The sequence below is a fragment of the Megalobrama amblycephala genome, linkage group LG8, assembly GCF_018812025.1.
Source record: "Megalobrama amblycephala isolate DHTTF-2021 linkage group LG8, ASM1881202v1, whole genome shotgun sequence".
Classification (NCBI taxonomy): domain Eukaryota; kingdom Metazoa; phylum Chordata; class Actinopteri; order Cypriniformes; family Xenocyprididae; genus Megalobrama; species Megalobrama amblycephala.
The window spans coordinates 12,050,183-12,076,781 of NC_063051.1; the positions used below are offsets into that span (position 1 = coordinate 12,050,183).

The following is a 26,599-nucleotide window of genomic DNA, read 5'->3' on the forward strand; positions in this document are numbered from 1 at the left end:
ATCATTTTTATGTTAAGAGTATTCATAGTGTCATTACAGTACAGTATGTGGCTAGACATGTGTCCTGCAGTGCTAAATTAATTTTGTCCTGCATTTAAATTAATTGTGTAAAATAAAATCAATCAATTCCTGATGAACTCAATTGTTTGAATTATCACTTAAGTCATTTAACCATGGATTGTTTGATGTCTTTAAAATGCTTTTTTCTTTCAAACACATTTTTATTAGAATTTATTATTTTAAATATTTTAATTCAATTGTAGATTATGATTTATTTAATTATTAGCTTTTCTTTAAAAGGTGCAATGTGTAAATTGCAATGAGGTTTTCTCTTACTTCTAACAAAGAACTGTCTCTGCGTCTAATAAACCAGGCGATGACTAAGCTACTTCTACTACTACGTGTGTATTCAACATAGTGAGGATGCAAGCTGCATCTAAAAACACGAATGATTTAGAAGAACAGTGACTAAACGCACTCTGTAGCGCATAATGGCGACTTGACATGGAGGGGGGACCCCTTACACATTGCACTTTTAAACTCACAAACCCCCTGCAGTTCCTTCACGAACCGTTTGGAAAACCCTGACATAATGTAATGTTTAATGCACTTTATGTTGCTGATAAAGAATGAAATATATGTTTCTCTTTGTATTTTTATATCAATATGGTACAATATTATCCTGTTCAATTCAATGTGAAACGAGTTTAAAGTAATTTAAAAGTAATCAAAAAGTTATTTTAGCTTAAATGCGTAATGTAATGGATTACGTTACACGTGACATTACTATCATTTTTGTCATGTAATTTGGAATAAGTAACCGACTACAATTTGTAAGTAATCTACCCAGCACTGCACATACACAGGTGCATCTCAATAAATTAGAATGTTGTGGAAAAGTTCATTTAGTCCAGTAATTCAACTCAAATTGTGGAACTTGTGTATTAAATAAATTCAGTGCACACAGACTTAAGTACTTTAAGTCTTTGGTTCTTTTAATTGTGATGATTTTGGCTCACATTTAACAAAAACAGAAGACATCTGTGTGTGGTGGCTCTTGATGCACTGACTCCAGCTTCAGTCCACTCCTTTTGAAGCTATCCTAAGTTCTTAAATCGGCTTCGTCTGACAATCTTCAAGCCTGCGGTCATTCCTTACACTTGTACACCTTTTCCTACCACACTTTTTTCCTTCCAGTCAACTTTCCATGAATATTCTTTGGCGCAGCACTCTGCGAACAGCCAGCTCTTTCAGCAATGACCCTCTGTGGCTTACTCTCATTGTAGAGGGTCTTGATGATCATCTTCTGGACAACCGTCAAGTCAGCAGACTTCCCCATGACTGCTGTTGGGAATGAATGCTGAGAATGGTAACTTAATAGAACTTGAAATTAAATATTCTAATAAAATTGAAAATACTGATTTTTTTATTTTGATGAATAGCAAGCTATAATCAAAATGAAAACAAAAAAGTCTGGAAATATTTTACCTTGTCTAATAAATCTAGAATATATTTAAGTTTTACTTTTTTAATTAAATTACAGGAAAAAAAAACTTTCATGATATTCTAATTTATTGAGATGCACCTGTATTATATAATTAAAAACATCACAATATGAGGTCATAAAGTTCTTTTGAGCTCATCTTATGATTGAAAACTAAAAAAAAACAAAAAAAAACAACCTTGACCATTTGCCAAAAACTTATTTGTGAACTACCAATACAAAGGTCGCTTCAGTAGGTTCTGTGTCCAGAGACCACCAGTTAGCACCATCTGCCATTCGACAGACAACAGAAACAACACATACATGCACCTGACACAGCAGAAAACAACACTAAACACACAAAGTGCAGCACCTGTCACTAAAGGCTGAAAACACACACGTTGCAGTCTCCTATACCTTGATTCTGCTTTTTGTCTTGTACAGCCAGGTTTTTCTTGAAGCAATCACTTGGAAATTGTGTTGGAAATTGTATCCAAATATAAATTACCAATCAACATCACAGAGGAATATTTGTTTTAAAAGATTATGAATTATTAAAACATTGACAGCCAACCAGAATCCACTCATTTAAAGCGGCAGTTATCGTACATCGGTGTGGGCGCTGAAATAGCAATCATAATTTTTGGTGAGAATGAGTCCTAATAAATTATTATCTGAATAATTACCCTAACTGCACGTTTTTATAACTAAAAACAGTCAATTAATGACCGTTCACACCAAAAACTATAGCTATAACCGTACAGTTTTAATAATAGTTCGAAATCTATAAAAATAGGTGGGTCCACATCACAAATAGGATAACGAAAAAGAAGAACAATGTCGTTGGAATGCAAATACAGTTATAGTTGTGAATGAGTTGTAATTAATCTTTATCTGATAGATTTCCATAAATGTACTGGAAACAGTAGGCTAAATTATAGTTCTTTAAAAAAAAAAAAAAAAAAAGCTTGAAACTAAGTGAATATTATGTTCAACTCTAAAAAACAAAAACAAAACAATGGCAGAAAACAGTTATAAAAGCCATCACAATGACAAACACATTGCACTCATTAACTAATTTATAACAGGACCAGAGAGTTGAGCTATTTCCATGTGTGGACACATTGGCAACACACTCATAGAAGAGATTGCAACAAGATTGTCCATCTGAGTATGAAGGATATTATGAAAAAATGCCAGACCAGACAACTCTTTTTCTCTGCCAATAAAAAGAAAAATCGCAGTAGCTGTGTGAAGCTAAAACAGCCCTTAAATCTGGTTACAGGCAAGAGAGGTTCAGTTAGGGCAGCTGGGAAAACATGGACAACAGCACAATATGACCACACAAAGAATGCAACAAGCATTGCAACAAAGATCCCACCCTAGAATGGGCCATAAAACCCATCCAATAAAAGCAGGTGAAAGACACCTTGAGAAACACACATAGCTCAAAATCTTTCGAATCTTAAGAGCAAGTGGCTCAAAAACATAACCAAACTAGTTTTCTTGTGCCACACATGCAAGCACTGCAGTCCAACTGTGGATTGTCATGCAGTCAGACCTTTACGATCAGTTAAAAAATAATATAGTGCTCAGGAAGGAAAAGCATTAAGCGTCTTGGACATCTTATTTCAATACTCAATCACCAAGAGACTGGGAGGATCTGCACAGCCTCATTACATTGGTTTGAGAGCACTTTGAGAGAGTTCACTAACCTTGCCTTTTGAGAAAATAATGCTATGCAGGTTTGAGATGAACTAATGAACAAAAGATAGCAGAAACCTTGAGTTTCAGTGTGAGGCATTAAGAGGATTTGAGTGGAAAGCCTATCCTGCTGCCTACGCCTCAGTTCTGAGGGTGTTTTTGCTAACCATGAACTCTTCAGTGGAAGATTAGATGCATACGCCCTTTTCAAAAAAAAAAAAAAAAAAAAAAAAAACATTGTTTATGGCATTACAACACAATACAGAGCAATGAGTGAACAGTTAAATCAAATTTATGAAAAATATGCAAATGCTGACTGAATTAAATCAAAGAAAGTATTCCGAGGCAATTTATAGTATTTTACATACTTTTTTTTATTTATAACAATGACTTTCAAGTTAACAATGATTTTTAAATGTCTACATGAATGCATTTATCTACTTACTGCACTGATTTGTTTTTATTTTATTTTTTAATTAAAATGGACCAGTTTTGGGAATACTTGTATACATTTCCATAAACGTGACACAGAACAGCATTGTGGGTACCTTAGCCATCATCCCCTTAAGCTACGCCACTCCATCATCATGAAGGAATTCTAATTCATCCCTTATTTGATCATTCAGTTGCTCTTTCTTCCATTCTGCGTTTCTGTAGTTAGTCGATCCTTCCTAATTGTTCATTCCTCTCCACCTTCATCTTCTCCCTGGTCTCCATCCATTAGTAGGGCAGCATACTTACTCGCTGAGCTAAATTGCTGTAGGGACAAAAATAAATTTTATGACCTCGACGTTTGTGATAAACAAGTTAATCCCAAAGCTCTACACGAGATTGGACTGAACACCACCACTGATTTGTAGTTTCTATAATCATTCATCTTTGGGGTCTAATTGTTCTTGCAATGTAGCCTACATTGATAATGCTTCAAGAAAAAAACTCATTGAGGGGTCAGGACCAGGTGAGGTACTCACAGGAGGTGCACTCTCTTCATATTTCTTTGGTTCTGAGGCTATTCTGGGATCTTTGTCCCGTCTGACCTCCTTCCTGTCAATTAAAATACATGAAAGAGTTTAAGAATAGTTCACTCAAAAGCTAAAATTTAGTCATCTTAAACTTGTTACAAATCCATTTTTTTCCTTCATGCAACACAAAAAAAGACTAAGCTGCTCTTTTCTATACAAAGAAAGAATAAGGACTAGGGCTGTTGACCTCAAAAAAAAAAAAAAAAAAAAAAGGGGGGCGGGGGGCATATTTCAAAAGGCATCTATTAATTATTATTATATTTCCCCCTAACAGAAAGCCTAAATAAAATCTGTTCATTATAAAATGGGATCACATCTCCTAACACTGAAAATGAAAATTAAAAAAATTAAATTAATATAGTTTTGTTGCAGTTTGTGATGAACGAATATAAAGATGCATCAACACACACCAGTTTTTCAGCAAATAACATTTTTTTCTTACAGTCTCAAATCGAATACTCGCCAAGCCCAGCATTTTGACATTTCTGCATGTATCTGACCATTTAAGTGTGCAGACGAAGCTCAAAGATCACTTTGTTTGTCCATGTTCCGCTCTGCCTTGGAGTTAGTGCACAGAAAGCTCCTTGAGGAACAGGGCCGAGTTCTCTATTGCACTTTTAATAACTCATTTTAATATCAAGCACATCCCATTTTGCGAAACTCACGTGATTTTACTGATTTACACACTACGTTTTGGGCTTTTAAGGAGTGAAAGAGCACCGCTGAAAATGGACTAAATGGGGTAAAATAATCGTTTTATCTCAATTTTCATATTTTCATAATCATTAGAAGCCAATATTTGAAACTCAATTTCGATTAATCGTAGAGCCCTTCTATGCAGTCATTTGAATGTATACAGTGCGTGACAAACTCACATTAAAGGAATAGTTACCCCAAAAATGAAAATTATCCCATGATTTACTCACCCTCAAGCCATCCTAGGAGTATATGACTTTCTTCTTTTAGCTGAATACTATCAGAGTTATATTAAATAATATCCTGGCTCTTCCCAGGAGATAATGGGATAATTTTCATTTTTGGGTGAACTATTCCTTTAATGAAGACTGCCTCACCTGTCTGCGGGTTCTCTCCGTTTGTCTTTGTTTGGGCAGTCAACCCCTCGTCCCCGCCCCCCTCCTCCTCTCCCAATTCCTCCTCCTCCTCCTCCTCCTCCTCTTCCCTGAGGCATAACTTTATCCCTTCGAACCCCATCAACCCGGTTTTCATCTAGCAAACAGAACAACAGACAAGTGAGAAAACTGTATATATTCAAAGGTTCTTGCCCATCTGCTGAAATGTTATCGTGGAGACTTTTACCCTTGTCCAACACAGTCTCCTCTGGTGACCTAGAGAAACAATGACATAGAGAGAGACAAAAAGCACATGACTGTTACTTGTGCTTCATCATTATGCATTTTATATTTCCATAACTTGTAAGAGAAATCACACCTGTTAGGCTTGGGAGCACTTCTGATGCTAGGGGCAGCTGAGGGTGGTCCTTCCTTCTCATTGGCACTTCCCCCTGTGCTGCGTTTGGCCCAGGCATTTTCTTTAGGGGGAGGGGCTGGCATTACTTTCAGTGGGAGCCCTCCCTGATTGGAAGAGGGTGATTGACATGCAGGAGAGATCGGCTCATCCTCCTGGCCACTGAAGACTTCATTCTCTGAATGTTCACCATCTTGAGACCTAGATCCTGAACATCACAGATACAGAAATCTCTTAACTACTGGATTTTTCCTGAAATTTCCTGTTATTATTGACATCTTCAAACCAGTGTTATTTTAGTATTACTTGAGTTTTGGAACGCCTGCCTTTACGTGCACATGAACTTCAATGACATCCCATTCTTAATCCGTAGGGTTTAATAAGGAGTTGGCCCACCCTTTGCAGCTATTATAGCTTCAACTCTTCTGGGAAGGCTTTCCACAAGGTTTAAAAGTGTGTTTATGGGAATTTTTGACCATTCTTCTAGAAGCGCATTTGTTAGGTCAGGCACTGATGTTGGACGAGAAGGCCTGGCTCGCAGTCTCCGCTCTAATTCATCCCAAAGGTGTTCTATCGGGTTGAGGTCAGGACTCTGTGCAGGCCAGTCAAGCTCCTCCACACCAAACTCACTCATCCATGTCTTTATGGACCTTGCTTTGTGCACTGGTGCGCAGTCATGTTTGAACAGGAAGGGGCCATCCCCACAAACTGTTCCCACAAAGTTGGGAGCATGGAATTGTCCAAAATGTCTTGGTATGCTGAAGCATTAAGAGTTCCTTTCACTGGAACTAAGGGGCCAAGCCCAACCCCTGAAAAAACAACCCCACACCATAATCCCCCTCCACCAAACTTTACACTTGGCACAATGCAGTCAGGCAAGTACCGTTCTCCTGGCAACCACCAAACCCAGACTCGTCCATCGGATTGCCAGACAGAGAAGCGTGATTCGTCACTCCAGAGAACATGTCTACACTGCTCTAGAGTCCAGTGGCAGTGTGCTTTACACTACTGCATCCGACGCTTTGCATTGCACTTGGTGATGTAAGGCTTGGATGCAGCTGCTCGGCCATGGAAACCCATTCCATGAAGCTCTCTACGCACTGTTCTTGAGCTAATCTGAAGGCCACATGAAGTTTGGAGGTCTGCAGCAATTGGCTCACTAACTGTTGTACCACTAACAGTTGACCGTGGAATATTTAGTAGTGAGGAATTTTCACGAACAGACTTATTGCACAGGTGGCAACCTATCACGGTACCACGCTTGAATTCACTGAGCTCCTGAGAGCGACCCATTCTTTCACAAATGTTTTTTTTTATTTTTTTTTATTATCTTTATATTTATTTTAGCATTAATTTGAGCAATTAATAGTACTTCAAGAAAACATGTCTAATTATGCTTTGATAAGGTCTCTGCTAAGAACAGAAATGTATTACCTTTAGGTTGTGAGGATCCACTTCCTGTGCGTTGCCTCTCTTTGTATGGCTCTTCACTTCTCCAACTTGGGTCTCTGAAGAAAAAGAGAAACTCAACATCTAAAATTCTCTAATAACTCATTCATCACTATTTAAATGTTACTTTTTTAGAGACTTCAGATGTATTCCATTTCATCCCCTCAAGATTTTCACACCACTAACCACCTTTCCAAGTAGACAACAGTGTGGTTTGCTGGTGAGCACCCAAGTTTCATATCAACCCATCTATTTCCCCCTTCTCACCGGTCTCGTGGCCGTCTCTCTGAGGCCCTGTTCTTGTCCTCCTCCATCTGTTTCTGGAGTCGTTCTTGTTCTTTCTTCAGCCTCTCCTCCACCTCTCTTTCCTTGGCAGCCGTGTCCACAGGTTTGGCTGCCCCAAATATAGAGGAAGTCCTGCTGGAATTTGTCGTGCTGCTCTGGGGGGACAAGCTTCCACTCTGTTCCTCCTCTTTTGGGATACTCCGTGGCTTCAGGTTTAACTTGGGCCTCTGTGGAGGGGCTAGAATGGAAAATCTCATACGATTAGAATAGGACAATGTTTCTGATATAAAATTTGTATCTTTAAAGCTGACATGTGTAATTTCTCCATTAGCATGGTCTCATTATGTACCCCTCTCTTCTCTTCCATCATCCCTCCTGTCTGAACGCTCTTCTCGATCTCCGTAGCGATCTCCTTCATAGTCTCGTCTGAAGCCACTGCTGAATCCTCGTCGACCTCCACCACGCGAGTCATAACCTAAGACAATCATATGACCATAGCATTACTTAAAAAGAAACTGCAATAAATGTACACACCAAACATTCAAGAACTCAAAGAGAAATTAAAGGGATAGTTCACTCAAAAATTAAAATTCTATCATCATTTACTCACTCTTAAATTGTTCCAAACCTGTATGAACTTATTTCTTCTGCAGAACACAAAAGAATATATTTTGATGAATATGGGTAACCAAACAGTTGATGGACCCCATTGACTTCCACGGTAGGTAAAGTCAATGGGACCCCATCAACTGTTTGGTTACTGACATTCTTCAAAATATCTTCTTTTGTGTTCAGCAGAAGAAAGAAATTCATACAGGTTTGTAACTACTTGAAGGTGAGTAAATTTTCATTTTTTACTATTCCTTTAACTTGCACTACCATTTTTGAGCATCATATAAGAAAGTCCACTAAAAGAAACTCCACCAACCTCCACGATCGTAGTCTCTGCTACCTCGGTCATCGTAGCGATCTCTACCACTAAAGCGATCTCGACCGCTGTCAAAACGATCATCACGCCTGGGAGCATCTCTGAAACGGTCCGACTCATAGCGATCACGTGACCCTGCAAAAAGAAAACACAAGGCATTACAAAAAGTAGTACAAACAACTGTATGTTAACAGTCAAACCTGGTTTAAACTGATCTATATTTAACCTTGAATATACCAAAATTTTACAAAATAAGAAATATTACTAATATTTCCCTGTAAAAAATATTTAAGAAAAATAAATAAAATATTTTTACAGTACAAATAGAATACCAATATTTATGTTGTCTTAATTTCTTTATTTTCTAAACTTAAACCATTGAGCTTTTATTTTGGTGGAAAACCACAGGGAGCCCTCAAAGCTTCATTTTTGTAGACAAGAGACTTAAATTTTTTTTGTATTATTACATACACATTACATATTTGACATGTATTTACATACATGTACATAATTAAATTGCAGTATACTTAATTAAATATTTGTGATTTGACAGTCGCATTAAGCTATATCCAAAAGCATTTTATTTTGAGTAATCATGCAGCTCTACTTTTAATGTTATAAATACTTTAATTTCAGTTAATAGTAGACATTCTGAAATATAATATATGCAAAATATTCTGTTTAAGCACGATATACAATTAACATTTGTTTAACTGACTGTCTCCATATCCGTCGTCTTTGCGTGGTCCATCATCTTGCTCTCCACTTGGCCGTGCCCTCCAATCAGAATCCGTCTTATCAGGGCCACCATCCATCCCACGACCACGATCTCTATCCCGGTCTCGCCCTGACATTGATCCACCATCCCTCTCTGGAGGAAATATGATGTTAAATTTAATCAAGAAAAACACTTTCACATAGGTAAAGACAATGTGAAAGAGTTTGTAAATCATCAGTTCACCTTTGTCATTGGACTGATCTGCAATATCCACACGGATCCGCCTGTTCCCAAGATTCTACACAGATTTAAAGCAACATTAATTCAAAACAGAAAACAACAGCAATGCACTAAGGTCAGTATTTTATTGTTGACCTACCTCCTCATTTAGACTGAGAGCACGCAAGATTGAGTCAACATCATCAAATTCAGCATAACCAAAACCTTTAAGTCTTTCTGGGTTATTAGGCTCCCGCGGCAAACGCACCGCACTGATCTGAAAATATACACAAAAGATGTCAAGCAGCTGAGAGTGATATTTCCTGCAAGCAAGACTTAAAATATAAGCGTATTATCTAGACATCCCATTTTTAAACATGCATGCAATGTTTCCACTGACCGCAAGTCCCCTGAAGAAGTCTTTGATGGATTCCTCACTGACATCGTAGGGAAGGTTACCGAGGAAGGCAGTGTAGGGCGGGCCGCGTGGCAGCCGAGAACGGTCAATGTTTGGCTCCCGTGCTGCACGAGGCGCAGTAGGCAGGATGGAGCGATCAATGGGAGGAGCTCGATATGAATCCTCCACAGTATGCCAGGAAGTTGAGACTAAAGAGAAGGAGAATGGGATTTGATCACCACAGAATATGATTTTAATTGACTGGATCCCAAAATGCACTGGTGATTTGCTGAGATTTGATTAAATATATACGCTGCGTGTTTGCAGCGTCTCAGAGTGGCTTGGTTCACAGTAAATGCTGCTTCACACAAACTCTTCCAAAAAATTTCCCTCCGATTCCTCAGCTCAAGACAATTCAATTGCACCCTATGACGTCATTTCCATCATGGAAATTATTCCGCCATTTTGAATTTTTTGAAAAACCTACTTTTTCAAACTCTGTTGCTCCAATTTTCACAATCTTAAATAACAAGCGAACAAATTCAACGAAGAGCATGGCAAAAAGGTAGGTATCATTTGATAGAACACTTTTTAGAAAATATAAATTACATTTGGACATATATATATATATATTTCATTTTATAATTTTTTTATTTGACATGGAATAACTCAGGAAGGCAATAAGATCAGAGAAATTCTTTTTTGGTGATGCTCTCCTACATGTGAGCTGCATCTTTCTCAAATTTTGTGGCGATAAAGTGTTATTCATTTTTTCGCAGCTAGATGGCGCCCACGGGCGGTAAACTCCAGTTTAGAGGCACTTCTCAGCACTCGTTATTAGTTTTTCTAAATGGCTAGATGCATTAAAAAGCTGAGTTTCTAAGTTTTAAGATGATACCTATTTTGTGTTATTCCACGTTGGAAAACGAACATGGATGGTTCCGGGAACATTGGATACACACTGCATCCCGGAAAGATGAAATACATGTTTTTAGCCAAGTATGTTAAATCATTTTGTGAGTAATATCTTGTGATCAACTCAATATATTATGTTGATTTTGGATTCATTTTAATCGTAAGAATCTGCTTTAAATAATGATGTGCATTTTATGATCTGTGCATTTTTCATTAAGTTATGAGCACGTGAAATCTACATATTTCCCTACATATCGTCCCTTTCTCTACGTCAGAGGAAGTGACGTCGCCTGCGTCTGCGCAGTGCGACCTGATGCGAGTCTGAAGTGAGACACAGGAAACAGAAATACTGCAAAATAATAATAATAGCGCGACTAAACGAGATGAAATAACGTTATAACATTTCGTCTCGTCTCGTTTTGGTTAATGAAAATGAAGAGACATTTTAGCATAGTTTTTATTTTGTAAACCACATTTAGTCTCGTTTTTATTCGTCAACAATATTGCATTATACATTTAATTATAGTCATCGTCACATGACCAGCATTTACGTTGCGTCTCATCTCATTTGTCACGTGATAAAGGTTCGTTGACGACGATATTTAGTCATAATTTTCGTTGACGAAAGCAACACTACATGGTACAAACAATGTGTATATAGCCGTACAGCTGCATGCGCCACTGCGGCCACGATATCTAACCAAATTTAGCCGCATCGCCAAGAAAAGAGGAGGAGGGAGATTGGCGTCCCGCAGGCCAGATTAATATGATTGGCGAGCCGGATTTGGCCCGCGGGCCGCCAGTTGATGAGCCCTATCCTAGACCATTGCTCAGATTTTCACCAAAATCGAATTGTGTCATTTTCAGACCATGCCGGCAAAATGTTATGGATTTCGTGTTAATAGACGAAACAAAGTTAATGGCATGATACCAAAATGACTGCGAGGCTCTATCTCTGCAATACTTTGGCATTTTGACACCAAACTTTGCATGTGTCATTGTCATCTTACTCTGGCCACAGCACCACCTATTGGCCGAAAGAGATAAACTATTAAATCAATCAGCCATTTTGCCAAAAATCATCTTAAAGGCAGGAACACACCAAGCTGACGGTCGGCCGTTGGGCAGTTTTTGTTCATTGGCCGACTAAGTTTTCTCAGCGTGTTCCGCACCGTCGGCTGAAGTTGGTCCTCTTCGGCTTTTTTTCGGCCGATTCGATATGTTGAATCGGCGTCAGAGCTCGTCGGTCTGTTAGGCCATCTGATCATTCTGATTGGCTGTTCAGCTACTGCCACCTGCTGGTACAGAAAGGACGTGCTACTTGGCCGTCGAGCGTTGGTTTGGTGTGTCAGGGCAACTTTGGACCCAGACGCTGCCGACTTGAGCCAACCCCCGCAGTCCGCCACTAGTTTGTTGGCGTCGACTTGGTGCATTCCTGCCTTAATATGTCTTTAACTGCTCATTGTTGCAGTTGGTCTGATGCTTCCAGCCATGCTGGCATGACTTATTATGCCTTCTTTGTGCTTGGCCCCTTAATTGTTGCTTGCAGCTATATTTATTTTTATTATCATATAATCATATTGATATAATCAATTTTGGTCAAATTGTGCAGCCCTACAAACAAGCACAGCAAACCTGGAATGTTCTTTATCTAATTTTAAATCGCAATTTTTATCAGATTTTGCCCCAAATTGTGTAACCCTACTTCAGACTATGATTCCATTCAGTCTGAGGATATCAAACATGTTTGATATTTTGAGCCAATTTTAAACACATTGTTTTCATTTGTCATGCATCTCCTAGCAATGAGTCAGTTCAGATTTTAAAAGTCCTGTAATGCATTCCAGGCTTTACTCACCATCTCCATCCAAGTCATCAGTCTCATCTGCCCAGCTGGTGGTCTTTGTGCTGGGGTAACTCGGGGGTGCACTGCCACTGCTATCATTCGCAAGGAAATCAGTCAGGGTCAGGGTCTTCCCCTTCTTCTTATTCTTCTTAGCTAAAGAAAGAATAACAGATGCAAAGAGAATGCCAAACTGAGCCATTTCATTATTTGACACATTTATGCATGTTAAAGTCACAATGAAATTAAAGTAGCGACAGATCTTTTCTTCCATATTGTGGCGTTCATCTGAGTGAAAGATTATTGAAAAAGGGGAAAAAAGCAAGGCATGGACTTGGTTCTATTCAACGATTGCTGATAGAGCTTGGCAAACTACGTCACTGCGCGTTGCATTCTGGGTAGTCGCCGCCATGTTTTAGGTCACGCTCAGGAGCGTACAATGACAACAAATACAAATCACCAGATGAAAAAACGACTGTATTTACGTTAATTTTTTGAAAGAGCTGCTTGTACTTGCTGAGAATGAATGGGCTAATATTTGAATCTCTTGTGTTCATTCGATCGCTCAGTCGTGTGGCCAGGACACGATATACACACAAATAGAAATCATACTGACGCCTTCTATCGGACCACACACAGGACAAAAGAGATTTCTCTATTTCAGTTTTTAATAACTAAGTGGCACCGATATATCTGCCAGATAAAATAATAAACACAATATAGATTGATCTCAGACAGCATATCATCATATCGCCCTGATTTTTTCATGTTAAAGCATTACGGGATAACATAACAGCATGATCCTCTGTAATGCAGCTCTGAAATTAATTATATTGTGGAATCGCTACACCAAGTTTTAGTGGACCTAAATGGAATAAGTACATGATTTCTTACAGAGAGAAGCTTAACAATGAATCAGAGGTGTTGCTTTATGAACACGGAGAGTGATCGCAACGAGCTACATCACAAATGACAGTTCTAAATGCGTTTTCTTACATTATTCATGGCGTGAGCACGTACATATTCAAACGGATCAGAAGTTATGAATTTGTAATAAATACAAATGACAAAGCTTACATTACGCCACGTTAAGCTTTTTAGAATGTCCCGAAAATGGGACAAAATGGCGCTCCATTTCACATTCGTTTTCCACGCTGGTCAGTATATGCAGATAGTTCATAACACAGCCAGCGTTCATCATTCTAATATGTTTTTAACTGTATAATATAAATTTTAACATCTTCCTCCACTATTTCCCAGTCCCTACTGTACTGTCCGTGACCTAATGTCCCAGAATGCAATGCGCTGCTGACGTCACGTTCCCAGACTCTATTGGATGGAGGCCGATCTGAATGCAAGCTTGAGGTCGATTGTAAGAAAGGGGCAGTGATTAAGCAGACAAGTCATTCTTTTCAGAAAATTAGATCAGAATTATGAAAATTTGATTAAGAATTACAAGGTCAAAAAAGGAGACATGCATGGATGAACTGTTCACAGTAAGGCCAATAACATGCATTTAGAAAACAGGGTGAATTTTCATTTCATGCAAAGTTTAATATTCGGAGTAACAAAAATATTTTGATGTTCCCATCATAGCTTGGCCACATGGTGACAGAGATAACAGACAAAGTATGATTATGCAAAAAATGGATAGGCTTACTGAAAAGATATTTTGTTTTCTCACTTTCTCTGCTTGCCTTAAAAGTTACCTTAAATGTTACCACACTCGCAGAGCAGTTCCTCTACAACACCCTTCATTAAACCTAGAACAGATGCTAATAGGCTTCACTCCACTCATTGAGCAATATCACACTTGTGCAAAAGACACGTTGACACTATGCAATGTACAACTGAAAAGGTGAGATAAGACACACTCAGTGAGCCTCACTAGGGATGTTGTAAGAGCGATGATGGTTCATTCATATAAAAATGAATGGTAATGTCAAACATGCTGCAATATGATAGCTCTAGTCCCGCCTTACAGTTAAAAGAGCCAATGATCTTGTTCACATACGCATCGTCTGTTTATTTCTCTATAAAGTGCGTATGTTAACTGAACCAGCCAGAAAAACAGCGCAAATTATGATACCATTGGTGTTAGATGCTACTACTGATTTGAAATATGTCGTTCATTCAGATGCAACATTACAAGACTTGGAAATAGCATTCAAGAAACATATTTTGTGAACAAATTCACGTTCCAATCATGTTTTGTTAACTTACAGTCTAAAATGGTTTGGACAAAATCTTGACACATCAATTAATATAAGGTAAGAAGAGATGTTTTGGTCGTGAATTCTTCGATGATTTTAATTCATTTAAAGAATTAGCAAATTATTAAATGACTCGACAGAAATAAGACACTCGCCAACTACAAGAGAAACGATGTAACTGCACTGAATGAATCTGTGAACACAAAAAACGAATCGCTAAGATGAAATCTCCACCACTAATGTTACAATCGTTCCTCTAATAAAAAGTGCGGAGAACGTCCACGGCTCCGTGCACGTGGTGAGCCCTCAGGTCCCTCCTATGGAACATACTGCGCATGCGCAGCAAACACGGGTTATTAGCACCATCCAGAACTTTATGCACTATCATTTAACATAATATTTTCACTTTCCGCGCACTAACCTTATAAACTACCACGTACATTAAATCACCCGAACATCCGTTTGCGAAATTTTGTCCCGTCCTAAAACTCATGACGACAACGACACAGACGAGGCACATGATTTGGCCGCTAGCACACTGGCTAATTCATTTGAGCATAAGGCTTTCCCAATACAACTAATCCATGTTTTCATTGTATTTTACCACCAGATTTAGCTGAGCCGGGTTTGAAAATCACACACAGTGAATGCCATAACCATTACGCTTGAACCCAAGAGTATCATTTAAACTTGTTTACAGCTGTTTCGTAAAGAAGCCTACAAATGTAGGCAGAGCACGAGTGCGCATTATTCTTACCTGACGCCGCCATGTTGGAGAGTGTTCTGGTGAAAGAGCCCCGGATGAAGGCGTCAGGGATTTGTCACGGGGGCAGGCAGGCATCACCATAGACATTATAATAAACACGTCTATGGACATCACACCCTCACTCACAACCACACGAGAACATGTTTTAGAAGTTGCACTTTATGAGGATGTGAAAGCTGGTAATAATCATATCTGGACAGCATAATTAAACTGAACAGAAATCCTAGAGATATAAAATGGCATAAATATTATATAAAATTTTATATAGGCTTATTTAACCTATTTAATTCGTTATGTTTTTTTTTTTTTTTTACAAAAAAACATTTTACTTTAAGGTTTATGTGTGTGTTCTGTAATATAAAATATATATGAGAAGAGGAGTAGGTAGGCCATTTACACACCCTGATATTCAGGTGATTTTCTGGGCCTCCCCTTGTACTGTTTGTTGGAAACGGGCTTTTGTTGGCTCCTCTGAGGTTGCTACTAGAAGTCTTTTCTACATTTCTGCATTTTGACAGATGCTTTTATCCAAAGCAACTAACATTACATTGAAAGTATACCATTCATGCATTCCCTCAGAATCAAACCTATGACTTTGGCATTGCTAGCACAGTTCTCTGCTGTTGAAGCTAGAGGAACAGGACTGTTCTGCTAAGAATCTCTTTGCATGTCTCTGCATCTCTACCCCAGATCTTTCACAGAGTACAGTGGATTTATCTTTGAGAGGCCTGGATGACTCCTTAACATTTGTGGAGAGAAAATATGGGTTAGCATTTCTCTGTGTGGGAACTCAATGTGGCTCTCTCAGATGGTACTGCAACTTGCAACTTTGAACAAAATTAATAGAAATATAACAGTCTGATAATATTATTTTTAATGTTCTATCACCTTTTTAGATGAGTATTGAGCAATGATTTTATCACTTTATTTCTGTACATCCTTGTTCTAGCAATACACAAGCATGTGGTTTGTACCATGATATATAAACACCTTTCTTTCACCTCCTGTTGGTGTGATATTTAACAGAAAAAGTCATTACAAAAGCCAGATGATGCAAAGCATTTATTTAGTCATTTATATAATACAGATTTCAAGCAAGACTGTAATTAGAATATGAAGTTATGCTGATATTATATAATCCGTTTATAAATTATTAATTTGTATACATTGTATGTTCCATAAAATGAATTATGAAACTTGTAAATGAACTTGTATTATTTAGGTATGTTTCTGACACACACACACAATTTTTGAAGAAATGAATTTAAATCTGATTTATTATGTTCTGGTTTAAAGGAATATTTTTGAGTATTATTTACTTGATGCATGAAATATATAGTGAAGGTGAACCATTTAGAAGATTGTGCCAACCAAGAGTTATCCACTATTCCCCTGCAGAGGCACAAAACAAACAGAGTTGAAGACTTTTAAGAATTTGAATCATGTTTGAATTGTGTTCCAGAACTATTGTTTATGTATATGTCTGTGCATTTGTACTTACTGCATCGCTTTCTATAATCCCAGCAGCAGTTTCTGCTACAGAGATGATTGCAGTTGCAGCGGTTACGGATGTCAAATCTCTCACCACATCTCCCTTGACAAGAGTTTGAGACTACACCAAAAAGACATTTAAACAAACATTATGCAGAGAAGTGGTGTTAAAGGGGTCATGACATGAGAAATCATTGTACCATTAAAACATCCTTCAAGTTTCCCCACATGGAAAGAACCTATATGTGGATATATGCGCATATATGAAACATATATGCAGTGTATATGCACATATATGCTGCATATATGCATATATATGATAATATATATGCCGCATATATGCTGCATATATGCCGTTAAATACTGCATATATGCTGCATATATGCGTATGTATACTGCATATATGCTGCATATATGCGTATATATGCCACATATAGGCAAAATTGAGGTGCATATATGTGCATATACAGGAAATATACTCTAAATCTATATATGCTGCATATATGCGTATATATGCCACATATAGGCAAAATTGAGGTGCATATATGTGCATATACAGGAAATATAGGTCTCCTGTATTGCTTCTACATATCCACATATAAGCCCTATACATACAAGATATGTCTTCTATATAGCTAATGGCAGGATCTGGTCATTTTGTAGCTCATATCTCATTTTTGACTGTCATACATGATGCCTATCTCATATTTTCTATTATCAAGGCAAAAACTAAGAATTAACGAAAAAAATGATGCAAGAACTTATGTATGTGCGAACACGTGAAATTGGTATCACATGTAATTGGCATGTTATGGAATTTAACTATGGCAATATATTAACATGATATATTAACTATGATATCTACACGTTTTCCAGAAACATTTACAAGGTCAATTCTTTCTTGTATGAAGATAGTGGAAAAGAAGGAAATGTATAACAAAATATATGTAACATATATATATGTGTGCATATATGTACATATATGTACATATAATATAGGAAAACGGCCAATTTTATATATGTCACATATATTAAAAACCTATATCAAAACCTATATTGAAACATATATGTTTATATAGGTTTTTTCCATGTGGGTCATAGCTTAAAACGTATTCTTCATTATAAACAAAACATTTAATCAAGCTCCAAAAATGGCTCGTTTTGATATTGCAGGATCTGTGATGTAACAAGGGTATTTGCATATGACTGCCTTCGGAGCAAGATATCGATAAATAGTTATACATCATCTCTGGCATTCAGTCTCTTAATGGCTGACATTTGCATACACTGGAAGAGAGCGTCACATCAAATGCAAATGCAGTAGAACCAATTATAATTACCAACACTGTCTACACTGATACAGTATAAATATGCGTCTTTCTGACATACTCCATGCACTTGAGTCTGTCGACAACAGGACAAATGGAAGAGAGAAAGAACGTCCAGTTTAAACAGCTTGTTTGCGTCTCTGTACAGACTTTAGAAGGATCCCAGCGTTAGAACCAACTGGATGGTTTATTTTAATACTGTTCCGGATCGTGTCGGAGGATTATATGTTTGTTTGGAGAATTTTGTTTAGTAAATGAGGTACAGTGTACTGGAGAGTTTGCAAATAAACTTTTGTTTAAAAGATACAGCAGCCAGCTGTATTGGATCTGACAGAAGCTGCATCACAAATCAAAAGTAAATTATTTCATAATGCTTTGTCTGGAAATTACGGTTTTATATGGATAATGTTTTAAAAACACTTACTCATGTGCAATAGCGAGTGGGCGTTGATAGTGTTCCCTATGCAATGATGATGTTAAACAGTCATAACAGTGGCTGTTTACTGACAAGCCTTAAGGGGCCACACCTTAAAAACGGATAATTTCAGACAGAGAATGAAGGTTGGTAAACAACTTTCAAAATTTTTTTAAATATTATAAACGAACCTTAAGGAACATATTAAAATAGAAAAAACTCCATGTCATGACCTCTTTAAAAGTGTAGTCCACCCAAAAATGAAAATGAATGAAAATCATTTACTCACCCTCACTTTCTTTCTTCTGTGGAACATAAAAGAAGATATTTTGAAGAATGTTGGTAACCAAACAATTTTAAGTTGCCATTGACGTCCATTGTATCAGGAAAAAAAAAACAGCGGAAGTCACTGGAACTGGAACTGGTTGGTTACTAACATTCTTCAAAATATCCTCTCTTTCAGAATAAATAAATGCATTCAGGTTTGGAGTGATATGAAGGTTAGTAAATGCTGGTAGAATTTTAATTTTTGCGTGGACTAACCCTTATATAGGTGTGTAGAGTGTGTGTGAGAAAGTTTGAACACTGATTGGGTGGTAGGGTAGTAGTGGTTGTTGAGGTTGAAGTAGTTGGTGATGTAGTTGAAGTAGTAGAAGCAGTTGAGGTAGTAGAAGCAGGCAAGGTCATAGAAACAGGTTGGCATGTGCTTGTAGGGTTGAAGACGACGAATCCTGGGAGATACTGGACAATGGCAGTGGTGATCCAACTCTGATACTGTGAAACTCACGTGTAAACACCAGGTGCGTTGGGATCGGCACAGCCATAACCCCAGCTGGTGATGCCAAACAGAACCCACACTAAACATTGCTTCCTAACCCAAGGAAGACAGAGAGCTTTTGTTTATGGGACAAACTTCTCATCCAACATGGCCTGAAAGTAAAAGAGGAATCATATGCATATATAAAAATGAAGCACAGATAGATGTACCTGGCATGTGTCTTTGCCTCCCTCCAATAAACCAGCACAGATCATGTTGTTAATAACAGATCCAGAACCCAGCAGATTATTACATTGAGTATTACCCACCACTGGAACCATAGTCTCCTGCAGAGTCCCAGGAGCAGCTAGGCTCACTGAACATACACAAACATATGTAATTATTAATTAGTGGTGTTAGAAGTAGATGCATATGTGAATTGATGAGTTTATATGTGTTTGTACCTCCAGACTGAACATCTCCCCAGCCTGTGATCCAGCTGCTGGTGCCAGAAGGGAAGCTATACTGTTCAGGGCCGCCAGACACACGGGTCTAATGTAGTCATTAAAGGTAACTGCAGAGGACAGACGCAGCAGAGCGATGTCATTGTCATGTGTGTTGCTGTTGTAGGAGGGGTGAACAGTAATTTTGATGACATTTCATTGGCATTGACTCCTTGTTGTGTCCTCCTTCCCAAGTACACACGGAGGCTGGATGCACTGACACTTAATACAGTCAAAGAATACAGTGAGAAACAGGAGTATGGCAGAAATGTTTAGTGCTGATAAATTTTCTACCCTAAAAATCAAGTGTAAGTGTTACCTTGAACAGATAAGAGCAGGGCCAAACTGACACACATTAACCTCCACATCTTCACAAACTGTCTCTTCTCTTGAAGAATGGATGGAGATAGTGGATTTGGTTCTCTTTGCCTCTCACAAACCCTTTTTTTATACCCACTTTTTCAGTATCTGTTTGTCACTTGTTTAATCACTCTAATGTCACACTAATCCATTTTTACTATTATTTTCTGCTCCCCGCCCTGTTTTCACAATGCAGACCTGTTAAACATGTACTGAACTAAACACTAAACATTTTAAATTCACTAAACATCTTAAATGGTAAATACATTTTATTTAAGAGAGTTTTGTTAATCTCTGTCTTATTGGGCAGGGTGTTCATGTTATATAATCATTTATTGCCATTTGATCCAACTGAGAATAATTAGTCATCCTAATATATTTAGACAATTATAATGTTAAAGAATATATCAATATATATAAAGCTATAATATTAATATATATTAATAATAATTAATGTTAATAATAATATATAATATATACAGTGCACAGCATAAATGAGCATACTCCATCTGAAACTTCTGAAAGTCAGCAATTACTAAATTACTTAAAAGACTGTTAGGGTTCTTTAGAGTTATAATGTTCCAGCAAGTCTGCTTAATCAATTACCATTGAAGCATGTCAAAATTATTCAGGAAAATAAGATTTTCTTATCAAGGTGATAAAATGTTGTGTAGCAAAAATGAGTACACCCTCCTAAAAGTTACTAAATAAAATTTTCCTGGTGTAAGTTTAAGGCAATGTTTGATCAACATGTAAGTATGTTGAACCAAAACATTTAAAGAGAAGCAATTTCTTAACAATTAAAAGTGTTATATAGCCCACTGAATCATTCTCAGACTTAATGCTGACAACAATGGAACCACTTGTGAGAGAACTGTCAGGAGACTTATTTCTTAGCACAAAAGAGGACAGTGGTACAAGAGGTTTACCAAATCATGGTTTTAAGTGTGAAAATATAGCAAAAGTAACACAGAAATTCAAAAACAATGGACTTGTGACAAGGCCTCTGAAATGATCAGGCCTTCATTTTAAGCTTTCATTTAGTGATGAGGGATTTTTTTGCTACACAAAGAGCAGGAGAAATACCAAGCTAGTGTCTCAGAGCCAGCAAAAGCTATGAAAAGAGTGACTGTTTATCTCACAGAGTAAGATGCAGCCTGCAGAAATGACATGCATGGTTGTTGTTCTCACTGGAACTACCTACTGTAGCCAAAGCACAATAAAGTCAGTTAGCCATTTCCAAAGCCCATATTTACAAAATAATAGATTCTGGGAATCAATACTCTGGTCTCATGAGACCAAATCAATCATTTTGGATCTAACAGCATCCAAAATGTTATGGTGTTGCTAGAGGAGGAGTACAGTGAGAAGTGCCTGGTTCCCACAGTAAAGTTCAGTGGTAGTAAAGCTCTTATATAGGGATGTATGAGTGCTGAAGGTGTGAGGGAGTTGTGCTTTATCAATGCTGTCATGAATTCACACACCACTGTGTAATTTAATACACAAACTTGAAGATGTTACCCTTTCCTCATTCCCTGCATTGTTGGGCATTTTTTCAACATGACGATGAGGATATGCATTCTCCCAAGGTGAAAAACTTTCTGTGGACATGTATTGCACTCAATCTTACCACTCTTGAGCGCCTGTGGGGGATTCTGTAGAGACGAGTTGAGCAACACTCCTTATTAAAGATCAGGGCATTTAAGGAGCTCATCATCCAGGAGTTAAACAGGACAGATGTGACAGTTTGTCATGAACTTGTACACTCTGTGCCAAGAAGGATCAGAGCTGTATATTCAAAATTATGGAGGGCATACTAAGTACTAGAATATTATACATTTGTTGAATTAAATCTAGGGTGTACTCATTTCTGCAATCCTTAATTTAAACAAAATTGGCTAATTTACTTATTTTATGGCTATTAATGACATATATTTCTCAGTTTTTATTATGTATATGTTTAATATATTTTAGTTTTGCCATCTTTCCATGAATTGTATTAGTGATCATAAAGAAAACACATCTTTTGTATTTGTTCACTCATTTATGCTGTGCACTGTATATCCAGACAATTATAATAATGTTAAAGAATATATCAATATATAAAGCTATATATATTTTTCCAATATATATTAGTAAGTCCTTAGCAATGCATATTACTTACAAAAAATATATTTTTTATATATATTTACTGTAAGAAATTTACAAAATATCTTGGAACATGATCTTTACTTAATATCCTAATGATTTTTGGCATAAAAGAAAAATCGATCATTTTGACCCATACAATGATTGTTGGCTATTGCTACAAATATACCCGTGCGACTTATGACTGGTTTTTTGGTCCAGGGTCACATTTAATGAAATTCATATGTTGTCATGGTGTTGATCATCTTGTTTTTCTTGCTTCCTTTCTGAGATTATCACCAAAAAAAATGTTGGTCATTGATCATTGATTTTAAAAAATGAAATCATTATGAATATCGTTCACGTTATTTATGGGTTTCTGTATGAAGATGAAACTTTCTAAAATGGATTGCTTGAATTGCTAAAGCGCTAACTGCAGTACTCAACGAGTCACCTGCCCTCTGATACACTTTTACAATGACTTTGTAAAATTTACAACCGCCACATGCTGTTATTTATAGGTCATAATTCGTATCTTAGACTCTAACAAATACTGTAATTTTTGTACTTGCGTGTTTCACCAACACCTTTCTTTTGTAAACTGAGCTTAGCTTAATTGCTGGGTGATGATGGATGTCTTATCTAAATAATCAACTCACATTCTCTCCCATGTTCCTCTGTAATTTATTATCTGAAAATGAATCAAAATGCTTATGTAAATGTATATTTTGGATCATTTTATTATTCAAGCATTACATAAAATCAAGAGAAACTAAATATTTGATCACTTACTCTAACATTTAAAAACCATGCATGTGAATTTCTATGTAGTTTCTATTACTTTTGTAGATCTGAGGACTATTGTGATGAATTCCTTAAATAAAAATCATATTATTGTGTCTTTTTTCCATGCAGTGAATGGTGAAATATACAGAATGGTGACTGAGATCTACTGTTGAAATTCAAACCGGTTTGGGAAAAAAATTAGGGTGGGCAAATTATGCATTTTTTGGGTGAACTATCCCTGTAAGATTTAACATGAACACCCTAGACAGAGATGAACAAAACTCTTAATCTCTGAAAACAAAACTTGCATTTAATATATTTGTTTAGCGAATTTAGTTCTAGAAAACGTTTAACAGGTCTGCATTGTGAAAACAGGGCAAGGAGCAAATAATAATAATAGTAATGGATTAGTGTGACATTAGAGTGATTAGAAGAGTGACGAGCAGAGACTGAAGAAGTGGATATAAAAAGGGTTTGTGGGAGGCAAAGAGAACCAAATCCACCATCTCTATCCATTCTGCAAGAGAAGAGACGGTTTGTGAAGATGTGGAAGTTAACGTGTGTCAGTTTGGTCCTCCTCGTATCTGTTCAAGGTAAGGACTTAAGCTAGAATCTTTATCGGCACTAAACATTTCTGAATGGTCCTCTTTCTTGTGAGGTAATTTCATTCAATTAATTTAGTTGGAGGATGTTACATGCAGCTAAAATAACAATTTTTTCTCTCTCTCTCTCTCTATTATGACTCTACAGGTTCACTTTCTCAGCTGAATGGTAAGAGCTTGTCTCATTCTTCATATGTTATATAGATACAGTCAAATAGCACAGAAATGTGCATGTGAATAATGAATCTCTCTCACTTTCTCTCTCAAAGTTTGTGGACAAGCCCCTCTAAACAACCGTATTGTGGGTGGTGTGGATGCCTTTGAGGGGTCATGGCCGTGGCAGGTCAGTCTGCACAGCTCTACCTATGGAGGTCATTTTTGCGGAGGCTCCCTCATCAACAGTGAATGGGTGCTGACGGCAGCTCACTGTTTACCTGGGTAAGATTCACCTAAACACACAACTATTCATCCAAACAGGTTCTGAGTGATCGTTTTTACACTCTTGATTCATTCTTTGATTCCTGATTTCATTCTCAGTGTCAGTGCATCCAGCCTGCTTGTGTACTTGGGAAAGAGAACACAGCAGGGAGTCAATACCTATGAAATCAGTAGAAAGGTCGCCACGATCGTCGTTCACCCCTCCTATGACAGTCAAACCAGTGACAATGACATCGCTCTGTTGCGCCTGTCCTCCGCAGTTACCTTTAATGACTACATTAGACCCGTGTGTCTGGCGGCCCAGAACAGTGTCTTCCCTTCTGGCACCAGCAGCTGGATCACAGGCTGGGGAGATATTCAGTCTGGAGGTACAAACACATACAAACTCATTCATTCACACATACATCTACCCATAACAACTCTAATAGATGATTGTGTGTTTGTGTTTTACCTGTTCAGTGAGCCTACCTGCTCCTGGGATTCTGCAGGAGACTATGGTTCCAGTGGTGGCTAATACTCAATGTGATACTCTGCTGGGTTCTGGATCTGTTACCAACAACATGATCTGTGCTGGTTTATTGGAGGGAGGCAAAGACACCTGCCAGGTACATGTGCATATGCATATGATTCCTCTTTTACTTTCAGGGCATGTTGGATGAGAAGTTTGTCCCATAACCAAAAGCTCTCTGTCTTCCTGCAGGGTGACTCTGGAGGTCCAATGGTCAGCAAGCAATGTTTGGTGTGGGTTCAGTCTGGTATCACCAGCTGGGGTTATGGCTGTGCCGATCCCAACGCACCTGGTGTTTACACGCGAGTTTCACAGTATCAGAGTTGGATCACCACTGCCATTGTCCAGAATCTCCCAGGATTCGTTGTCTTCAACCCTACAAGCACATGCCAACCTGTTTCTACGACCTTGCCTGCTCCTACTACATCACCTGCTCCTACTACCTCAACTGCTTCTACTACTTCACCTACTCCAGCTACCTCACAATCTTCTACTACTTCAGCAACAACAACTACTACGCTAAGACCTCCACCCAATCAGAGTAACTCTCTTACACACACTCTACACCCCTGTATACATTTACTCCTCTTTAACACCACTCACTTCTAATGCTTGTTGAAATGTCTTTTTTGTGTAGCCTCAATTTCTTGTCGAAAGAGGTGTGGTGAGAGATTTGACATCCGTAACCGCTGCAACTGCAACTATGGCTGCCGCATAAACTGCTGTAGGGATTATAAAAAGCGATGCTGTAAGTCCATATACACAAACAAATACACATGCAACTGTTTATGGTGTTTATAGTTCTGAAATAAAACTGAAATCACTGAACCAGTAAGTAACTCCAGCAATATCACACAATCTGTATGTTTTTGTGTCTCTGCAGAGGATCACAGGGGGTAATTCTTGGTTGGAACAAGCTTCTACGTGGCACAACTTCTCTCTCTCTCTCTCTCTATATATACATATATGTTTTCAGTTTCTTCATACATTATAAGCTGTCCAAGTACAGCTTATAGAATAAATATATAAATATTTCTTTAAATCAGAACAAAATGGCTCAGATTTAAATTATTTTCTCTATTCAGACTAAAGATTTATTTTAAATAAAATGTCAAAAAAATAAATTTCAAATTCTTGTACCATACAAAGCATACAAAATAATATGATATAATTGTATTATAATGGTGCGTTCAAGTCATGTCGGAAAGATCGTATTTACGAGCAGAACCGCCATGAACGCCACCACAATGTCGTAAATACCAGTGGGAAGCTCGTAATTTTTTTTAAGCTCCGATCTTTACGAGTTGGGGGCGTGTCAGTCAGAAACATAGTGAAATACCACAATACTTACAGGTATTTAGCAGTAACATTGTCAGGCTTTTCTATTTACAACGAAGTAAGCTGATTACCAGCAAAAAATACGCTAGCATCACAATGTAAAAATGTAATATGTAACAAAAAAGTTTACAATGGCTTCATAAATTAATTAAAAAACTTAAAAAAGCAACATACAGCTAATGCACATTCTTTGCTCTACATTTTCTAGAAGCAGAAGTGTTGTTATTTTGTGTAATTAATTTAGAGAAGGCACACCGCCATCATACTCCGACGAAAGTCGAACTTGAAAGCACCTACCGTCGTACACACGACTTCCCACCTCGTAAATACGAACTTCCCAGGAGGACTTGAACGCACCATAATTATTGATGCATCCGAAATGGTCAATATTCATATTCATGCACCTTTATTAATATTTATGTTAATCGTTTATGGCTTATGATTTATCAGTTTCACTTTTGATTTCCTATATTTATGTACTAATACTTTACATATTAATTCTTATCATATTTTCAAGTA

The 26,599-nt window shown here is 37.6% G+C and overlaps 2 protein-coding genes and 1 pseudogene across 5 annotated transcripts; 1 reads left to right on the forward strand and 2 right to left on the reverse strand.

The window, feature by feature from the left end:
• Positions 1–3,536: 3,536 nt before the first annotated feature.
• Positions 3,537–15,562, reverse strand: eif4bb (eukaryotic translation initiation factor 4Bb). Of its 4 annotated transcripts, none has more exons than XM_048199292.1 (15): positions 15,419–15,562; positions 12,464–12,604; positions 9,694–9,899; positions 9,454–9,570; positions 9,318–9,372; positions 9,075–9,227; positions 8,357–8,491; positions 7,778–7,903; positions 7,411–7,666; positions 7,129–7,202; positions 5,659–5,902; positions 5,527–5,555; positions 5,283–5,436; positions 4,159–4,231; positions 3,537–3,944 (listed from the first exon to the last, which is right to left on the reverse strand). In XM_048199292.1, exons 1-15 carry the CDS (start codon positions 15,429–15,431, stop codon positions 3,867–3,869), a joined length of 1,854 nt encoding a protein of 617 aa, XP_048055249.1. In that variant the 5' UTR covers positions 15,432–15,562; the 3' UTR covers positions 3,537–3,866. The 4 variants fall into 4 exon arrangements, with proteins under 4 accessions (XP_048055249.1, XP_048055248.1, XP_048055251.1 ...); XM_048199291.1 differs by lacking the exon at positions 15,419–15,562 and adding an exon at positions 14,672–14,720; XM_048199294.1 differs by lacking the exons at positions 5,283–5,436; positions 15,419–15,562 and adding an exon at positions 14,672–14,720.
• A 993-nt stretch (positions 15,563–16,555) lies between these two features.
• LOC125274495 lies at positions 16,556–20,289 on the reverse strand (annotated as a pseudogene).
• Positions 20,290–23,738: 3,449 nt separating this feature from the next.
• Positions 23,739–25,999, forward strand: LOC125274497 (tryptase-like). Its single transcript, XM_048200938.1, has 8 exons — positions 23,739–23,787; positions 23,945–23,965; positions 24,066–24,234; positions 24,334–24,602; positions 24,694–24,839; positions 24,935–25,283; positions 25,380–25,490; positions 25,626–25,999. Coding segments are annotated over exons 1-8 (1,116 nt in total). The 3' UTR covers positions 25,628–25,999.
• The last annotated feature ends 600 nt before the right edge of the window (positions 26,000–26,599 follow it).